This window comes from Cajanus cajan, chromosome 9 (genome assembly GCF_000230855.2).
Source record: "Cajanus cajan strain Asha chromosome 9, NIPB_CcT2T_4, whole genome shotgun sequence".
Classification (NCBI taxonomy): domain Eukaryota; kingdom Viridiplantae; phylum Streptophyta; class Magnoliopsida; order Fabales; family Fabaceae; genus Cajanus; species Cajanus cajan.
The window spans coordinates 56,405,612-56,419,164 of NC_138525.1; the positions used below are offsets into that span (position 1 = coordinate 56,405,612).

Consider the following 13,553-nt stretch of genomic DNA (forward strand, 5'->3'; position numbering starts at 1 on the left):
CTTAGATTCAAAGATTATTCCCTTAAAACTTACAATTACTTCGTATTAAAGAGTAAGTTTAATTTTGAGCTTAGAATTTGTTAGATACCAAAGATTATGCTTTTCCCCACTCTATCAATCCGATTTTAATATTAGCTAATAATATAACATTTTAGTTTAATAATAAATATATAAATTATTTTGTTATATTAGTTGACAAAATAAATTAGGTCACCGAATTGTTAATCCAACCTAAAGTTAGTTAATCAATTATTAATCACGAAATTAAGTTAGATATCTTAGCAATAATGTGAGCAAACTCTATCCGTAGCTTAAGAAGTTGTATTTTGCTATAAAAAGAATACCAAATAGTTAACTTCGACTAATTAGACGTTCAAACAAAAATTAGTTTCACGCTTAAGAAATGAAAAAAAAAAAAAAATACTTCACAGCTCTAAAGTAAAAGGGAAATGATACTTTATAATTTATACACGTATGGAAAAAGAAAAAAAAGCCAATCCTTTTTTTTTTTCATTGGCGTACTGAAATTTTTTTTCACTATCTTAATGGTGTGTTTGGACGAGAAATTTTACAAATTCAAAAAATTTTAAATTCTTGGTATTTGAATTACTTTGATTTTAATTTCTATCATTCTTAAAATATTTTGTTTGGATAAGTCAATTCAAATTTATCAAATTTTAAACTGTTGGGTTGAATATGATAATTTAATTCTACCATGGTAAAATTAATTTTAAAAATATATTTATATGCTAATATTTTTAAATTAAATTTTATAAAAATAAATATTAGCTATTTTTAAAATATTTAATAATTTTAAAATTTAATATTAGATAATATTTAATAATTTTAAAAATATTTTTGAATGTTCAATAATTAAAAACATGAAGAGATAAGAGATAAGATGAAATATATAAATGAAATAAGAAAAGAAAATATGAGGAATTTCAAATTCTTACTTTTTTGGGAGAATTTGAAATTCTACTATTTCAAGGAATTTAACAAATGCTTGAATTTCAAATTCCTTATAAATTCTCTATCCAAACAAGGTATTTCACCTCAAAGAATTTGAAATTCTTAAAATAAATGAATTACTCCATTTAAATTCTCCATCCAAACATACTATAAAGTTTTTTTTTTCTTCAAAAACGTAAAATATAATAAAAATAGGTTTTATGTTTTATTTTTTGATATTAAGAAGGGAAATAAAAAAAAAGTTAATAGATTCTACAATAAAATATTTTCGCACTCGAGGAAGTGAAATAACATGTAAATCCTAAGTCAAGTAATAACTAATTATTCTTATTTGTCACCTATAATTGATTATGTGTTCTCCTTTATTCTTCTAAAGTTACGTTTCAACAAACATAATTGATTGAAAATGCAAAATAATGGGTTAATTGTGAAAATAATCGATTAACACACACAGATTGGTGTAAATTTTATTTTCTTAAAAAAAAAATTATATGCACGTATAATAAATCATAAAATTTCAACTATATAAAGTCAACATCAATTTTTGTCAACAATTGTAGTTTAACTTTTTAAGAAGGGTACTATGAAACAGAAGGCTAACCAAGTCAACCATCAACGTGTTCGCATACAAGCCTAATTCATATTTATCCTCCAAATAAATGAATATTAGGTTTCAATAGTATTTATAATATTTGACCACTTTTTAATCAAATTAATGCTATGTTTTGCACAATTTTTTTTGAAAGACACATTATAAAAAAAAATCATTTAGTAGTTTATTTTTTACTCAAAAGAATTGCCTTCAAAAAAGTTAGGAGGGAAAATAGAGTAAGAAATATTGAAGAAAGTGATAAAGAAAATTAAGCTTGGTTATTTAATCAAAACATCTATGGTAATAATAATGCACCAATAGTCCTAACATCAGATAATACACATTAAAAAAAACGTTGAAAGTGTTTGTTAAGTTAAGTATTTGTAAAATTAATTTTAATTTTTTGTATTTAGTTTCTCAAATGAGATTTACATTTAACACAAGAATCACGACAAATTCAGCTAATAAATTATTAATTACGTTACGGATAATAGTGTCCACGTGCCATTTGATTCTTGAAACACATAATAAATTAATTATGAAAAATTGATTTTGAAGTTAAGTTATTTATGTTTGAGTGCTTTTATTTGAAAAACAAGTTAATAATAAAAAAAAAGTGTATTATTATTTTATAATTAGAATGAATGAATCTTAGTGGAATGAGAAACATAATATGGTTGGATTGCAGCGATGTTATTTGGGGAAATAGCGACGAAAAGTTGTGGGGCCCACCAGTTGGATATATAACCCTACATATACCATTTGTCACACAAATCTTATCTCATTGGTCATTGCATTATCATCACAAAAACCTGCTACAACCTTTTACTTCATCATTTTCATCTCTAATCAATTAATTCTTAATATATAGTTTTATTCTCTTAAAATATATATTTTTAAAACACCAACTAAACTTAAAGGATTTTACTTGAGTTTTTGTCTCATAAATTACGTTCGTTAATTAGTTACAAAGCATCAATTATAAAAATTTATAAATAAAAACATACCATAAAAGTGCAGAGGTTTAGGTATGTATGTCATATGAATTATGAAGAGTCACTTTCACTTTGTAGCAAGTCCATGAAAAACAGTTGCAAATCAAGGTGCCCAACTTCTAAAACAGGGTGCAGTAGAGTGAAACTCCATTTCTGTCCCTGTCATTGTCAATATCCGACAAAAAATTAATGAAAATTATGAGAAAAAAAAACTTCTTAATAGAAGCAACATAACTTGTTTTAAAATTATGCTACAAAGATATCATCTTATGTAACTTCAAGCGTGTGATTCAACGGTAGGGATTGATTCACGCTTAAGCAATGTTAGAAGCTCAAATTCTACTTTGTGTATGCAGCCACATTAAATCTTGGGATCAACTATCTCATTCTTTGAGGTGCCTCAGGAGATTAGTCACGGTGGATACTCCAGGAACGAAAAAAAAAATCAACTTATGTTTGCATGGTTTTATAATACAACTTCCGGTACGTGTGAGTTGCATACCTTCGCAGTATGTAAATACATATTTTATATGCTTCAAAATAAATAAGATAGGCCCAAAAACATGTAATTAATTAAAACATATCTATTTAATAACAAGTTTTAACAATAGCATGAAAGGTTAAAAAATCTAATATAAATAGTAAATTAAGTAAAATAACTCTATTAAAAATTATTCATATAAAAAATTACTCGAGTAGATTTCTTTTATATATATATATATATATATATATATATATATATATATATATATATATATATATATTATAAATCACATGTATTTTTTTATTAGAAATAATTATGTTAAAGCTAAATAAAACTATTATTGTTAGCGACAAAATTCTTGTTATTATGTAACCTTGATATCAATAGTTATATTTAAAACTTTATATTAATATTTTGTTTAAATCTATATGATCAACACTATGTTCGAAAGATTTATTAAGGATCGCACAATTTGGGCAGACAAAATGACATATTAGATAAGATTATAATTTTTATAATTTGATAAAGAAGTATAATTTTTTTTCATTAAGTTGATTGGTAAAATAATACCTACGATTATAACTATATATTAAACCGAAAATCAAATTCTAATATTTGGTTAAGAATTAACACAATCCTTTAGTGAGGGATTGCAAACGACAAATAAATAAAAAAAAATATTAGAATGACGATAATAATACACTTAAAAATGTTAAATTAAAAGAGTAACAAATTATGTGACAAATTATTCTACATCTCAATCATATATTTAAATATTTAAATTTACAGTAAATAGAAAGTTATAAAGATTATTTGTTTTAAATTTATTACTTTTAGACAACTGATCATACTAAAACTCTTAATTTGATATTTACCCTAAAAAGTAAATTGAAAAAAAAAGTGTAATAATAACAACAACAAAAAAAAAAGTTTATGTAAAATTAAAAAAAAAATCCTCGATTGTATAGGATATGTATTTCCTTAGACTACTATTAATATAAAGATTTATTTTCACATACTTTAATTTTAGCACTCATATGCTTCTATGGAACATAATAATTAAAAAATTATTTATGGAACACACATTCATAATATAATTAGAATTGAATGAATTAATAAAATGTGACATGATTAATAAATAATTTTATTGCTTAAATATATAATCATGATTCAATTTCTTATTTGTGTATATATAAAAGTATTTGTTAACATATGTTAATTCTGAATTTGATTCTTCTAAAATGAAAGGTACACTTTAGAAAATAAAATTTAATAATAATTATTAGTTAAAAAATTAATGATAAAAATTATAATAAAATCAAATATATGTATAATAAAAATTAAAATTAATTATAATATCTATTATTTATTTTTTTAATCAATAGTTATTATTACACTTTATTTTTTAAAGTAATTTTTTTTCATTTTAGAGAAGTCAAATTTGTCAATTCCTTAAATAAGTTTCATTATGGAATTAGTCTTTAGTATCAAACTAAAGATCCTCTAATTCACCGAAAAATAACACAAATAGAGAAGATTAAAATATCTTTACATTTTTTTTTATTTGGTGAAAATAAAATCTTTCTCAAAAAATACAAATTTACTTTTAAAAACAAATTTTCAAAACAAAATATCTTTTATTCTCTTTTCAATTCAAATTCCAAAATTTTCCCTCTTGTCTGATTTTCTTTCCTTTTTTTTATTCATCGATTGCCAAACAAAAGATTTAGAAAATTTGAAAATAATAAGTTTCCACATTTTTAGAAAATGACCATTAAGTGGAATGGTAATAACTTCAACACTACGTCAAGATTCAGCCCTAGACTTTGAAAACAATAAATTTGATTATATAATACAGTAAATGACATGTCATGGTATTAGAACGATGCGATAACAATTAAATTTTAATAAGTCATATTTAAACAATAGTACGTTGACTAACCATATGATTTAACTTAAGTAATCTTCCATTTTTGTCTCCAACTGTAACAGTTGGAAGAAACTTTGTGAAAAACATGGTTCAATAGATTAGACATTCCTTCTATTCCTTGTCTTTCGGGCACATCCTGTTTCTAGCCTCTGGATGGAGACTTTTTCTCCAAAGGAACAAAACACAAAACATTCTCCCCTTTCTCTTTCTCTTTCTCAGCCCAAAAACTCAGCCAAACATCATATTTCCTTTGAATTTGAAATGACATCACCATCACCATTTCAGGTTCACATTGCCGTCAAACCTCATCATCAGTCATAGCACCAACTATATCTCTTCCTTTTTCAATCTTTGAATCCTTCCACTAATTCCTCATTGCTTCTCCAAAGGGTCATCTATAGTTCCATTCATTTCCCACATAAAAAATGAACCATCCAAGGTGAGGCAACCAACATGAAATTTTTTCTTTCTTTCCTTTGATGCCACGAAAGGGTGGTTAAAATTTGATTCCTTTAGAAAACTTGAGACAAAATGATGGCGTTCCATCGCTCCATAAGGGCACAACCGGTGCCTTCATCTTTTAATGAGAAAACCACGGAGGAGCCTTTGCCATGCAAAGTTGCACAAAGCACCGTGACATGTTTCTACCAAGCCAATGTTGCGGGGTTTTGGCGAAACATATCGGTGTTATGGAGCAAAAACCTCATGAACCATTCCTTGCACATCACGGTTGATAGTGTAGGAGGTGAGGTGCAATATACATGCAAGATTGACGTGAAGCCTTGGCACTTTTGGAGCAAAAAAGGGTACAAAACCTTTGAGGTTGATGGCAACCATGTTGAGCTCTATTGGGATCTCCGGTCGGCTAGATTCGCCGGCAGCCCCGAGCCGAGCAGCGACTTCTATGTAGCCCTTGTGTCTGATGAAGAGGTTGTGTTGTTGTTGGGAGATTACAAGAAGAAGGCTTACAAGAGAACAAAATCTAGGCCTGCACTTGTTGATGGCATGTTATTGATCAAAAAAGAAAACGTGTTCGCCAAGAAAAGTTTCCCTACCAAGGCACGGTTTGATGAGAAGAGAAAAGATAATGAAATTGTTGTGGACAGCTTCACTGCGGGGCCTAGTGACCCTGAGATGTGGATTAGCATAGATGGTATTGTGTTGATTCATGTCAAGAACTTGCAGTGGAAGTTCAGAGGGAACCAAACTGTGATGGTTAACAAGCAACCTGTGCAAGTGTTTTGGGATGTGCATGATTGGTTGTTTAGTGGGTCAGAGTCAGGGCCTGGCCTTTTCATCTTCAAGCCAGGGCCTCCAGAACCTGAGACTGAGAAAGATGGCAGTGCTGTGGAAGGTTGTGAAAGTGATGATGGCAGTGTTGGCTTGTATTCAACTATGAATATTGCCACCTTTGAGTTCTGCCTCGTTCTTTATGCCTACAAAATTGAGTGATAGAAACCAGTCCAAGTGTATGATAGTTGAGGCCAAAATGTAGCAAGATTGTAATTGTAAAGTTAGTTTAATTTTTTATACTGGTGGATGCATTGTTTCTATTGTGAAGTCAATATTGCTTTTGCAAAGTAATTGGAAGACCTGGTTATTGGAATCGGGATACAGTGATTGATATTCGCAGGGAGATTTTTTTAATCTATTTTAATGCTATTTTATGTTGCATGCAACCTATTCATTTTTCTGAGCCATTGCTGCGAGTAGATAGTAATGAAAATGACATTTTTCAGCTAATCCAAGTATTTCTGTTCATTTTTCATGATCATGGATTTCTAGTGTTCTATTGTTCTCTATCAGGTAGAATGTTTGTAACAAGTGTAGTCGATTGGTGGCAATATACACTTTCCAATTAACTTCTCTACTATTTCTTCTCATGTCTGATTGCATAATTATCTCGCAATTAAATTTGTTGAAATAAATATATCTTTCATTCATTTGATGAAATGATCATTGTCAACTTACAATAACAACATCGTTTGAAAGGGAAGAGCAAAATATTTTCTAACTTTGAAAAATTTATTTTAAATATACCCTTGCTAAGCTTTCTTTATGTAGAATGGTAGATATTATCTTAAGAATCATAACATGTCCCTTGATATCATATATTAATATTATCCAACATTAAAAATGTGACTTGTAACGCTCAACCAATCATTCTCACACTCGTGCTACCTACTAATCAAACCCACAAAATTATTCATAATGATAAACTTTTAGCTGGCATTCAAAATTATCACAAGTAGAATGCATACATTGGGAGAGTATTACCACTTACAATTTCAAGCATGTCAAAAGAGGTAAGAAGATATTTCACTATTTCTATCTATGCTAGACCACAAAGAGAGAAAGATGATATCTAAGATTCTCAACAAGTTAAATTCATACGGATAAAAAAAACTCTTTAGTTTCAGCCACCTTTCCTCCCTTGTAGTTAGATTGCTGCATATAATATAAGTTGCATTAAACAGTTTAAACCTCATTGCATCAATCAAAGACCTAATACAAATGAATAGAATCTATATCATAAGGGCACCAAAACTACAATCATATTGAGGCCAATCTGGCATTCACCAAAACTAACAAGGTGTTGACAGTCCGAACAAACAATGAACAAATTTTATGAATGAATGTTAGGTACAGACACAAATTTATGGTTGTCATCTTCTTCAATACCAAATGTCATATGCTTATTCTTCTCTCTTTGAGGAAAATTTTCAGAATGGTGAGAAAGAAGGGGAGGATGATCAGAATTCACCTCATCCCTAAAAATTTTACGGATTTCCCACAGAACCTCTGCACAATTCTTCATAGGTGGCCTTGATTGTTTCAAAGGCGCAACGCATTGAAGAGCTAGCTTGAGAACCTTCTTTACTGCTTTAATGGAGGCTGGATTTCTTCTAAGTCTAGGGTCCATGGCAAATACAGCATCCCCTTGTTTGAGCATATTCATTGCCTGCATACATGCAAATTATGTTGATCTAATCTATTCAACCATCCTTTGGAGTGTACCCTCTACCAGTTTCATTGTCGTATCATCATTATAAAATACGAGAGAAAAAGTATGTCATGCAACTGATTACTTTATTATCTTCCTAACTAATTTATTCTCACAAAATTAACCAAAGAGCCGTGGAAATCATGATCAAAGTTGACTCCATTTAGCAAGGAGGACAGTATGGATCTAATTTTGACACTTGATTCAGCAAAAGTGCTGATATATCTTCCAGCCAAATTTTCTTTGAACAGAGAAATTGAATTTGACTTCTCTTTCCAGTATATTTATTTTTCTATGATCTAGGACTTTATTATAGACTTAATAAATACAAGTTTAAAATGTTAACCTATCAAAATGTTATTATGACTACATCTTTCAAAACTAAAGGGGAATGTCAATCAGCTGGTCCGATGGTTTTTCTTGAAATAATGCAATATGTGTATGTGCAATTGTGCATGCTTTAGAATAACTTGGACACTGCACAAAATTTATAACAATTAGATCAGTAAGAACCCGAAGATGAAGTACTATTGATGAAAAACTAACGCCCCCAATTTTGTACCAAAATGGTGACAAACTAGATTAGGCAATAATAGAAAGTATAGAAAGTATCCTAATCTCTCAGATTACTCATGAGATATCTTTCCTACTATACATATGACTATTTAATTCCGAACACTATGAATTAACTAACAATAACCAATTAGCTAAAATTCTATTTCAAACAGTTACGACTAAGTCAGGTAATAATCCTCTACATCTCCTATTTTTCCTCATATATACACCAATAGAAATCTGGTATCTACTTAGAAAGAATAAGGGATTTCTCCCTTGAATACAGAGCCTAACTTATAGAACTTTGAGGTCAGCACCTCTATTAGGATTTTGGGGATAGGGGAGTTACTGATTTAGTTAGAATAGTTAGAATATTAGTTAGTTATAGTGACATAAATAAATAGGAGGAAATTCATTTAGATTTGTTCATTTGTAGATTTAGCATTAGCTCTTGAAAGGAGAAATTCTTTGTGAATAGCAAACCCTTGGAGGAGAGTTATCACTCCAATTCTCTGCTTCTTTTTAATCAAGAAAAATCTTTCTTTTCTTTCTTCTATTTTCTAATCTAGGTTCCTAACAACCTCTCAATGCCCAAAAGCTCCAATTCTCTCACAAATGACAAGATGATCTCTCTGGCCACCTCCCCTCTTATTTATAGGCCACATACCTAATTTCTTCAACCAACTAACCTAACTAATGGGTATCTATCTTATACCCTTTTTAATTGGAGGGCTTTGCCTGTCAAAAATTCACATCATGATTTCTGAATTTTGATTGAAATTTAGTTGGTTTTCATAAACAATTGAAATAATTGCAGCTTATTCTAAAGTGATGTGCTCATTTACTCTAAGGTGGAATTTGGGAGAATCAATATACATACCCATCTGATTGTCACTCTCTCATCAAGGGGTCTCTTTGATTCTATTGGATGTCTTCCTGTCATCATTTCGACAAGCAATACACCAAAAGAATAAACATCACTCTTTTCAGTGAGTTGATATGTTCTAAGATACTCAGGATCCATGTATCCTGCTGTCCCTTTAACTTGAGTTGAAATATGGGTTGCAGTAGGATCATCAGACAACCGTGCAAAACCAAAATCTGCCACTTTGGCCTTTAGGTTCTCACTGATTAAGATGTTTGATGCTTTGATGTCTCTATGGATAATTGGATTATCTGTCAATACAAGACATAGTGAGGTTACTTGAACAAATATTGCAAATACCCTTCCCTGAGACTTCAATTAGATACATTTCAACTATACAGAATTCAAATACGTTGTGACAGATTTGGTCCATCCTAATTTAGTTATATGCACACACCTGTGTACATATGAAGGTAAGTTATTGCGTGAGCTACATCAATTGCTATGTCTAAACGCTCTCCAATTTCTAGTCCTTCTCCTCGAATACCTGCATTAATAATTGACTATTTTTAGTTCACCAGTCACCACTGTCATATACTATAAATCAACTGTATCTGAATATTGCATTATTGAATAATATACACACTGCAATGGTCTATTTTGGTATATCAGGAACCTACACGCCACCCAACATAATGTGAGTAAAAACTGTAGACTGTTTGTGCACGGGAGGTTCTCACTCACAAGTCTCCAAATTGGTATGATATTCATTTTGGACTTAAGCTTTTATGATTTTATTTTTGGTCATCACTAAGAAGGCTTTGTACCAATGAAAATATTTATGTGTTTATAAATCTATGTTCCTCCCCTTGTTCTAAAGATATAAGACTTCGAATGTATTCCAACAAAAACATTGTGAAAAGTTTCAGATGAAAAGAGTTGGATGTCTTATGAATACAAGAATAATGGAGAAAAGTTCGAACTTATACTGCTTTAATCTTCAGATTGTGTGATTTCTGAATCTGGCAACATATGAGTGAAATATTATATATGACTAATGTAGATGTGTTCCTAATTTCGTCGTGGATCTCTACACTGCATTTCTTTTCCTGTCTAGTTTATCCTAGTCTTTCAGCTACTTGTGTTTGAGCAATTTGAATTGATTTCTTGATCTTTCACTTTCTTCCTACAACTATTACCTCATCTTCCTTGAGTTATGTAAAATTAGGCCTTGCTCCTAAACTTAGAAGATTCCAGATTATGATCATACATTTACATTCAGCTCTGTGTAAAATCTAAAGAATTCACTTCTTCACATGATAGATGGCTGACAAACCAGGACTTACCATCTAGATGTTCTCGAAGGTTACCATTACCAACATATTCAACAACAATAATTTTCTCATCTCCATGCTCCAAATATCCATACAACCTCACAAGATTCCGGTGCTCAATTTGCGACAAGGTGTATATTTCATTCTTGAACTCGTGTAAGTGATTGCGTATCACATCCTGCAAGAAAATTCACTACATCACATTACACAAATCCCCAAAGCAAAAAAAGAACAAATGTGGGGGTAATAAAAGATGTCCATCTAGTAACCTATGTGGTAACTGATGAACATGCTTCATTTTCACCATCTTCAGCACAATTGAACAAGTTCTAGAGATAGGAAACAATCAAAAGATGAAAATTATCCTATACCTTCTTGGCACGTTTCACAGCAACAAGAGTTCCATCATTAAGCTTTCCCTTGTAGACGGTTCCAAATCCACCTTGCCCAATTTCATTATCTGGAGAGAATTTTGCTGTTGACTTGTAAATCTCTTCAAAGGAGAAGTTGCCGATTCCAAGCTGTCCACTTGCAGTGCTAGATGATGCGTAGGAATAAGAAAACTTCCATTTTGAAGAATTCTTGGTGTTACCTTCTGATGATAAATCTGTTGATGCTGCAAATTATGATACAAATACCCAATTTTAGAAAATCTCACTTGGAAGAATACTACAAAAGCATCATGTACCTCATGCTGAAGTGATTTGCCACAAAACCTTCCCATGATCTGAACCTCAGTTAACATAAAGAATTGACCATGAACAACCACAACCCAAACACTTCAAATCACACAAAAAGCAAAAGAATTTTTCATTTTCATCATACATACTTACATGATACCACCCCTTTGACTTTGGATGTATTCTTCCTCTCATCATTTCCAACATCATTTGAGGCTGTCTTTCTTTTGCCAGAGAGAAACAATGAAAAAGCAGCTGCACATTTCTTGACAGCATGCTTCAAAGATTTCAGTGCGGAATTAGTCTTAGGATTGTGCCTCCTTGTGTCATTGATTGCACCAACAAGTTGAAGATTAGCATTCGGTTTTTTTCTTTGGCTAGATTGATGCAATTTGGGGGATGGTGTTTTCTTCATTTGGAGATATGCCAAAGCTATTCAAACACCAGATCATTTCTTATGCCTAAAATATAAAAAAGGGAAGGTCTCATATGCTTTCTTCTCATGTGTTATTTTCTAATTTTTCTTGCCTTATAATTTATTTGTCTCAGACCTTTTCTTCATTCACGTTTTGTATCAGTCCAATGAACATAAGTTGCCAGCACTAGTAGCTTTGCCTTTTCAAGTTAACATTTTAAAAGTCAAAGTCACACCAATATTCTAGCCATCATCCAACCATGTCAAAGGATGAGTTCAAAAATAAAATAAAACCAGGTCAATGTTTTTGTTTTTGTTTTTGTTTCATGTGTTACCATGTCAATATCTCACTGGAGTTGGATAGTAGAGAATAAAAAAATAGCACCTTGGCCGGCCTTAACCCCAAGCCTTATTTTCTTAATTAAAACAAAAGCAATATCTATTGTTGGAATACAAACAAGTCTAACATCGATAAGATATGATAAAAAATAATAACATATATAGCATAAACATACTTCAATGATTGAAAGGCTTTTTAGGTGATGATCAAAAGTAAAATTGTGAGAACTAAAGCTTAAAGCAGACAATATCTCATCATTGTGGAGTATATTTGTGTAATAACCTCATAAAATATCTCCTCAAATAAATACCATATAATAAGCCCAACAGTTGTTGTTGTGTCCAATTAATCGATTATTATCAATAAGTGATTTTGACACTTTTATTATGTCCTATCTTCTTATGGAAGAAAGACATGATTGAGTATTCCATCCTATTTGCAAAATCTTAAACCATCTTATTCCGATTCAATCCAAGTAAGGATGAAACACTTGTTAATAAGATCAAACTTTATGTCAAAAATAAAATAAAGAGTCAAATGATAATTACATTCTACCTCTTTTCATAAAATCAATTTTATAAAGTCACTGTATTATAAATTTATGTAATTAATAATTTCCGAATATATATTATCTTGAAAGGGAAATAAATGGTGTGGGGCAATATCAGTTATTGTGTATGGTATAGAAGTCAAACTTGGTTTGCATCATTATTACACATGTGCGGGTATTGTATTTGTGGATCCCATTTAATAAATAATCTTTAGAATAAATTTTGAGTATTTCTTTTTTATATTTAACTGTTTTTATATTTTAATTTATCTTAAAATATTAATTATTCAAATATTAAATATATTAATTATATTTTAATATTATTCTTATTTATTATGATTTTATTAAAATTATTCTTATAATTTAGAATTCTTAAGTTAGACAGTGAAACATTTACTCTTTTAATTCTCTTGTATAAAGATTCTGAAATTCCACTCCTGGTTGAGAAGTACATTTCATACGCCTCTCGCAACTAATAAAAACAAATCTCTCAATGAGCATAAAGACTTAAACTACTCTTTTCTTTTTATTTCCATTTGTATATTTAATTTTCTTAATTATTCATCTGGTTCAATTTAAAAATAATTTATATCACAATTTAAATTATTAGCTACATAAAATATAATTTATATTCAAAATATTTATTTATTATGATTTAATATTAACATATTCTATAGTCTTTAAAATATATTATGAATTATAATTATATAAAAATAAATATTTAACCTATGTAATACACAAACTAAAATACTAATACTATAACAATTTATAATTATTTAATATTTTAATTAAGCTTATGTTAAAAATGATTTATTATAATAATTTATAATTAATATT

The 13,553-nt window shown here is 29.7% G+C and overlaps 2 protein-coding genes across 2 annotated transcripts; one reads left to right on the plus strand and one right to left on the minus strand.

The window, feature by feature from the left end:
- Window positions 1–5,114: 5,114 nt before the first annotated feature.
- Window positions 5,115–6,652, plus strand: LOC109816268 (uncharacterized). Its single transcript, XM_020381202.3, has one exon. It carries the CDS (start codon window positions 5,505–5,507, stop codon window positions 6,423–6,425), a length of 921 nt encoding a protein of 306 aa, XP_020236791.1. The 5' UTR covers window positions 5,115–5,504; the 3' UTR covers window positions 6,426–6,652.
- Window positions 6,653–7,360: 708 nt separating this feature from the next.
- LOC109816289 (calmodulin-binding receptor-like cytoplasmic kinase 2) lies at window positions 7,361–12,984 on the minus strand. Its single transcript, XM_020381236.3, has 6 exons — window positions 11,565–12,984; window positions 11,103–11,347; window positions 10,744–10,909; window positions 9,855–9,944; window positions 9,413–9,708; window positions 7,361–7,935 (listed from the first exon to the last, which is right to left on the minus strand). The coding sequence occupies exons 1-6, from the start codon at window positions 11,824–11,826 to the stop codon at window positions 7,600–7,602; spliced, it is 1,395 nt and encodes a 464-aa protein (XP_020236825.1). The 5' UTR covers window positions 11,827–12,984; the 3' UTR covers window positions 7,361–7,599.
- Window positions 12,985–13,553: the final 569 nt, after the last annotated feature.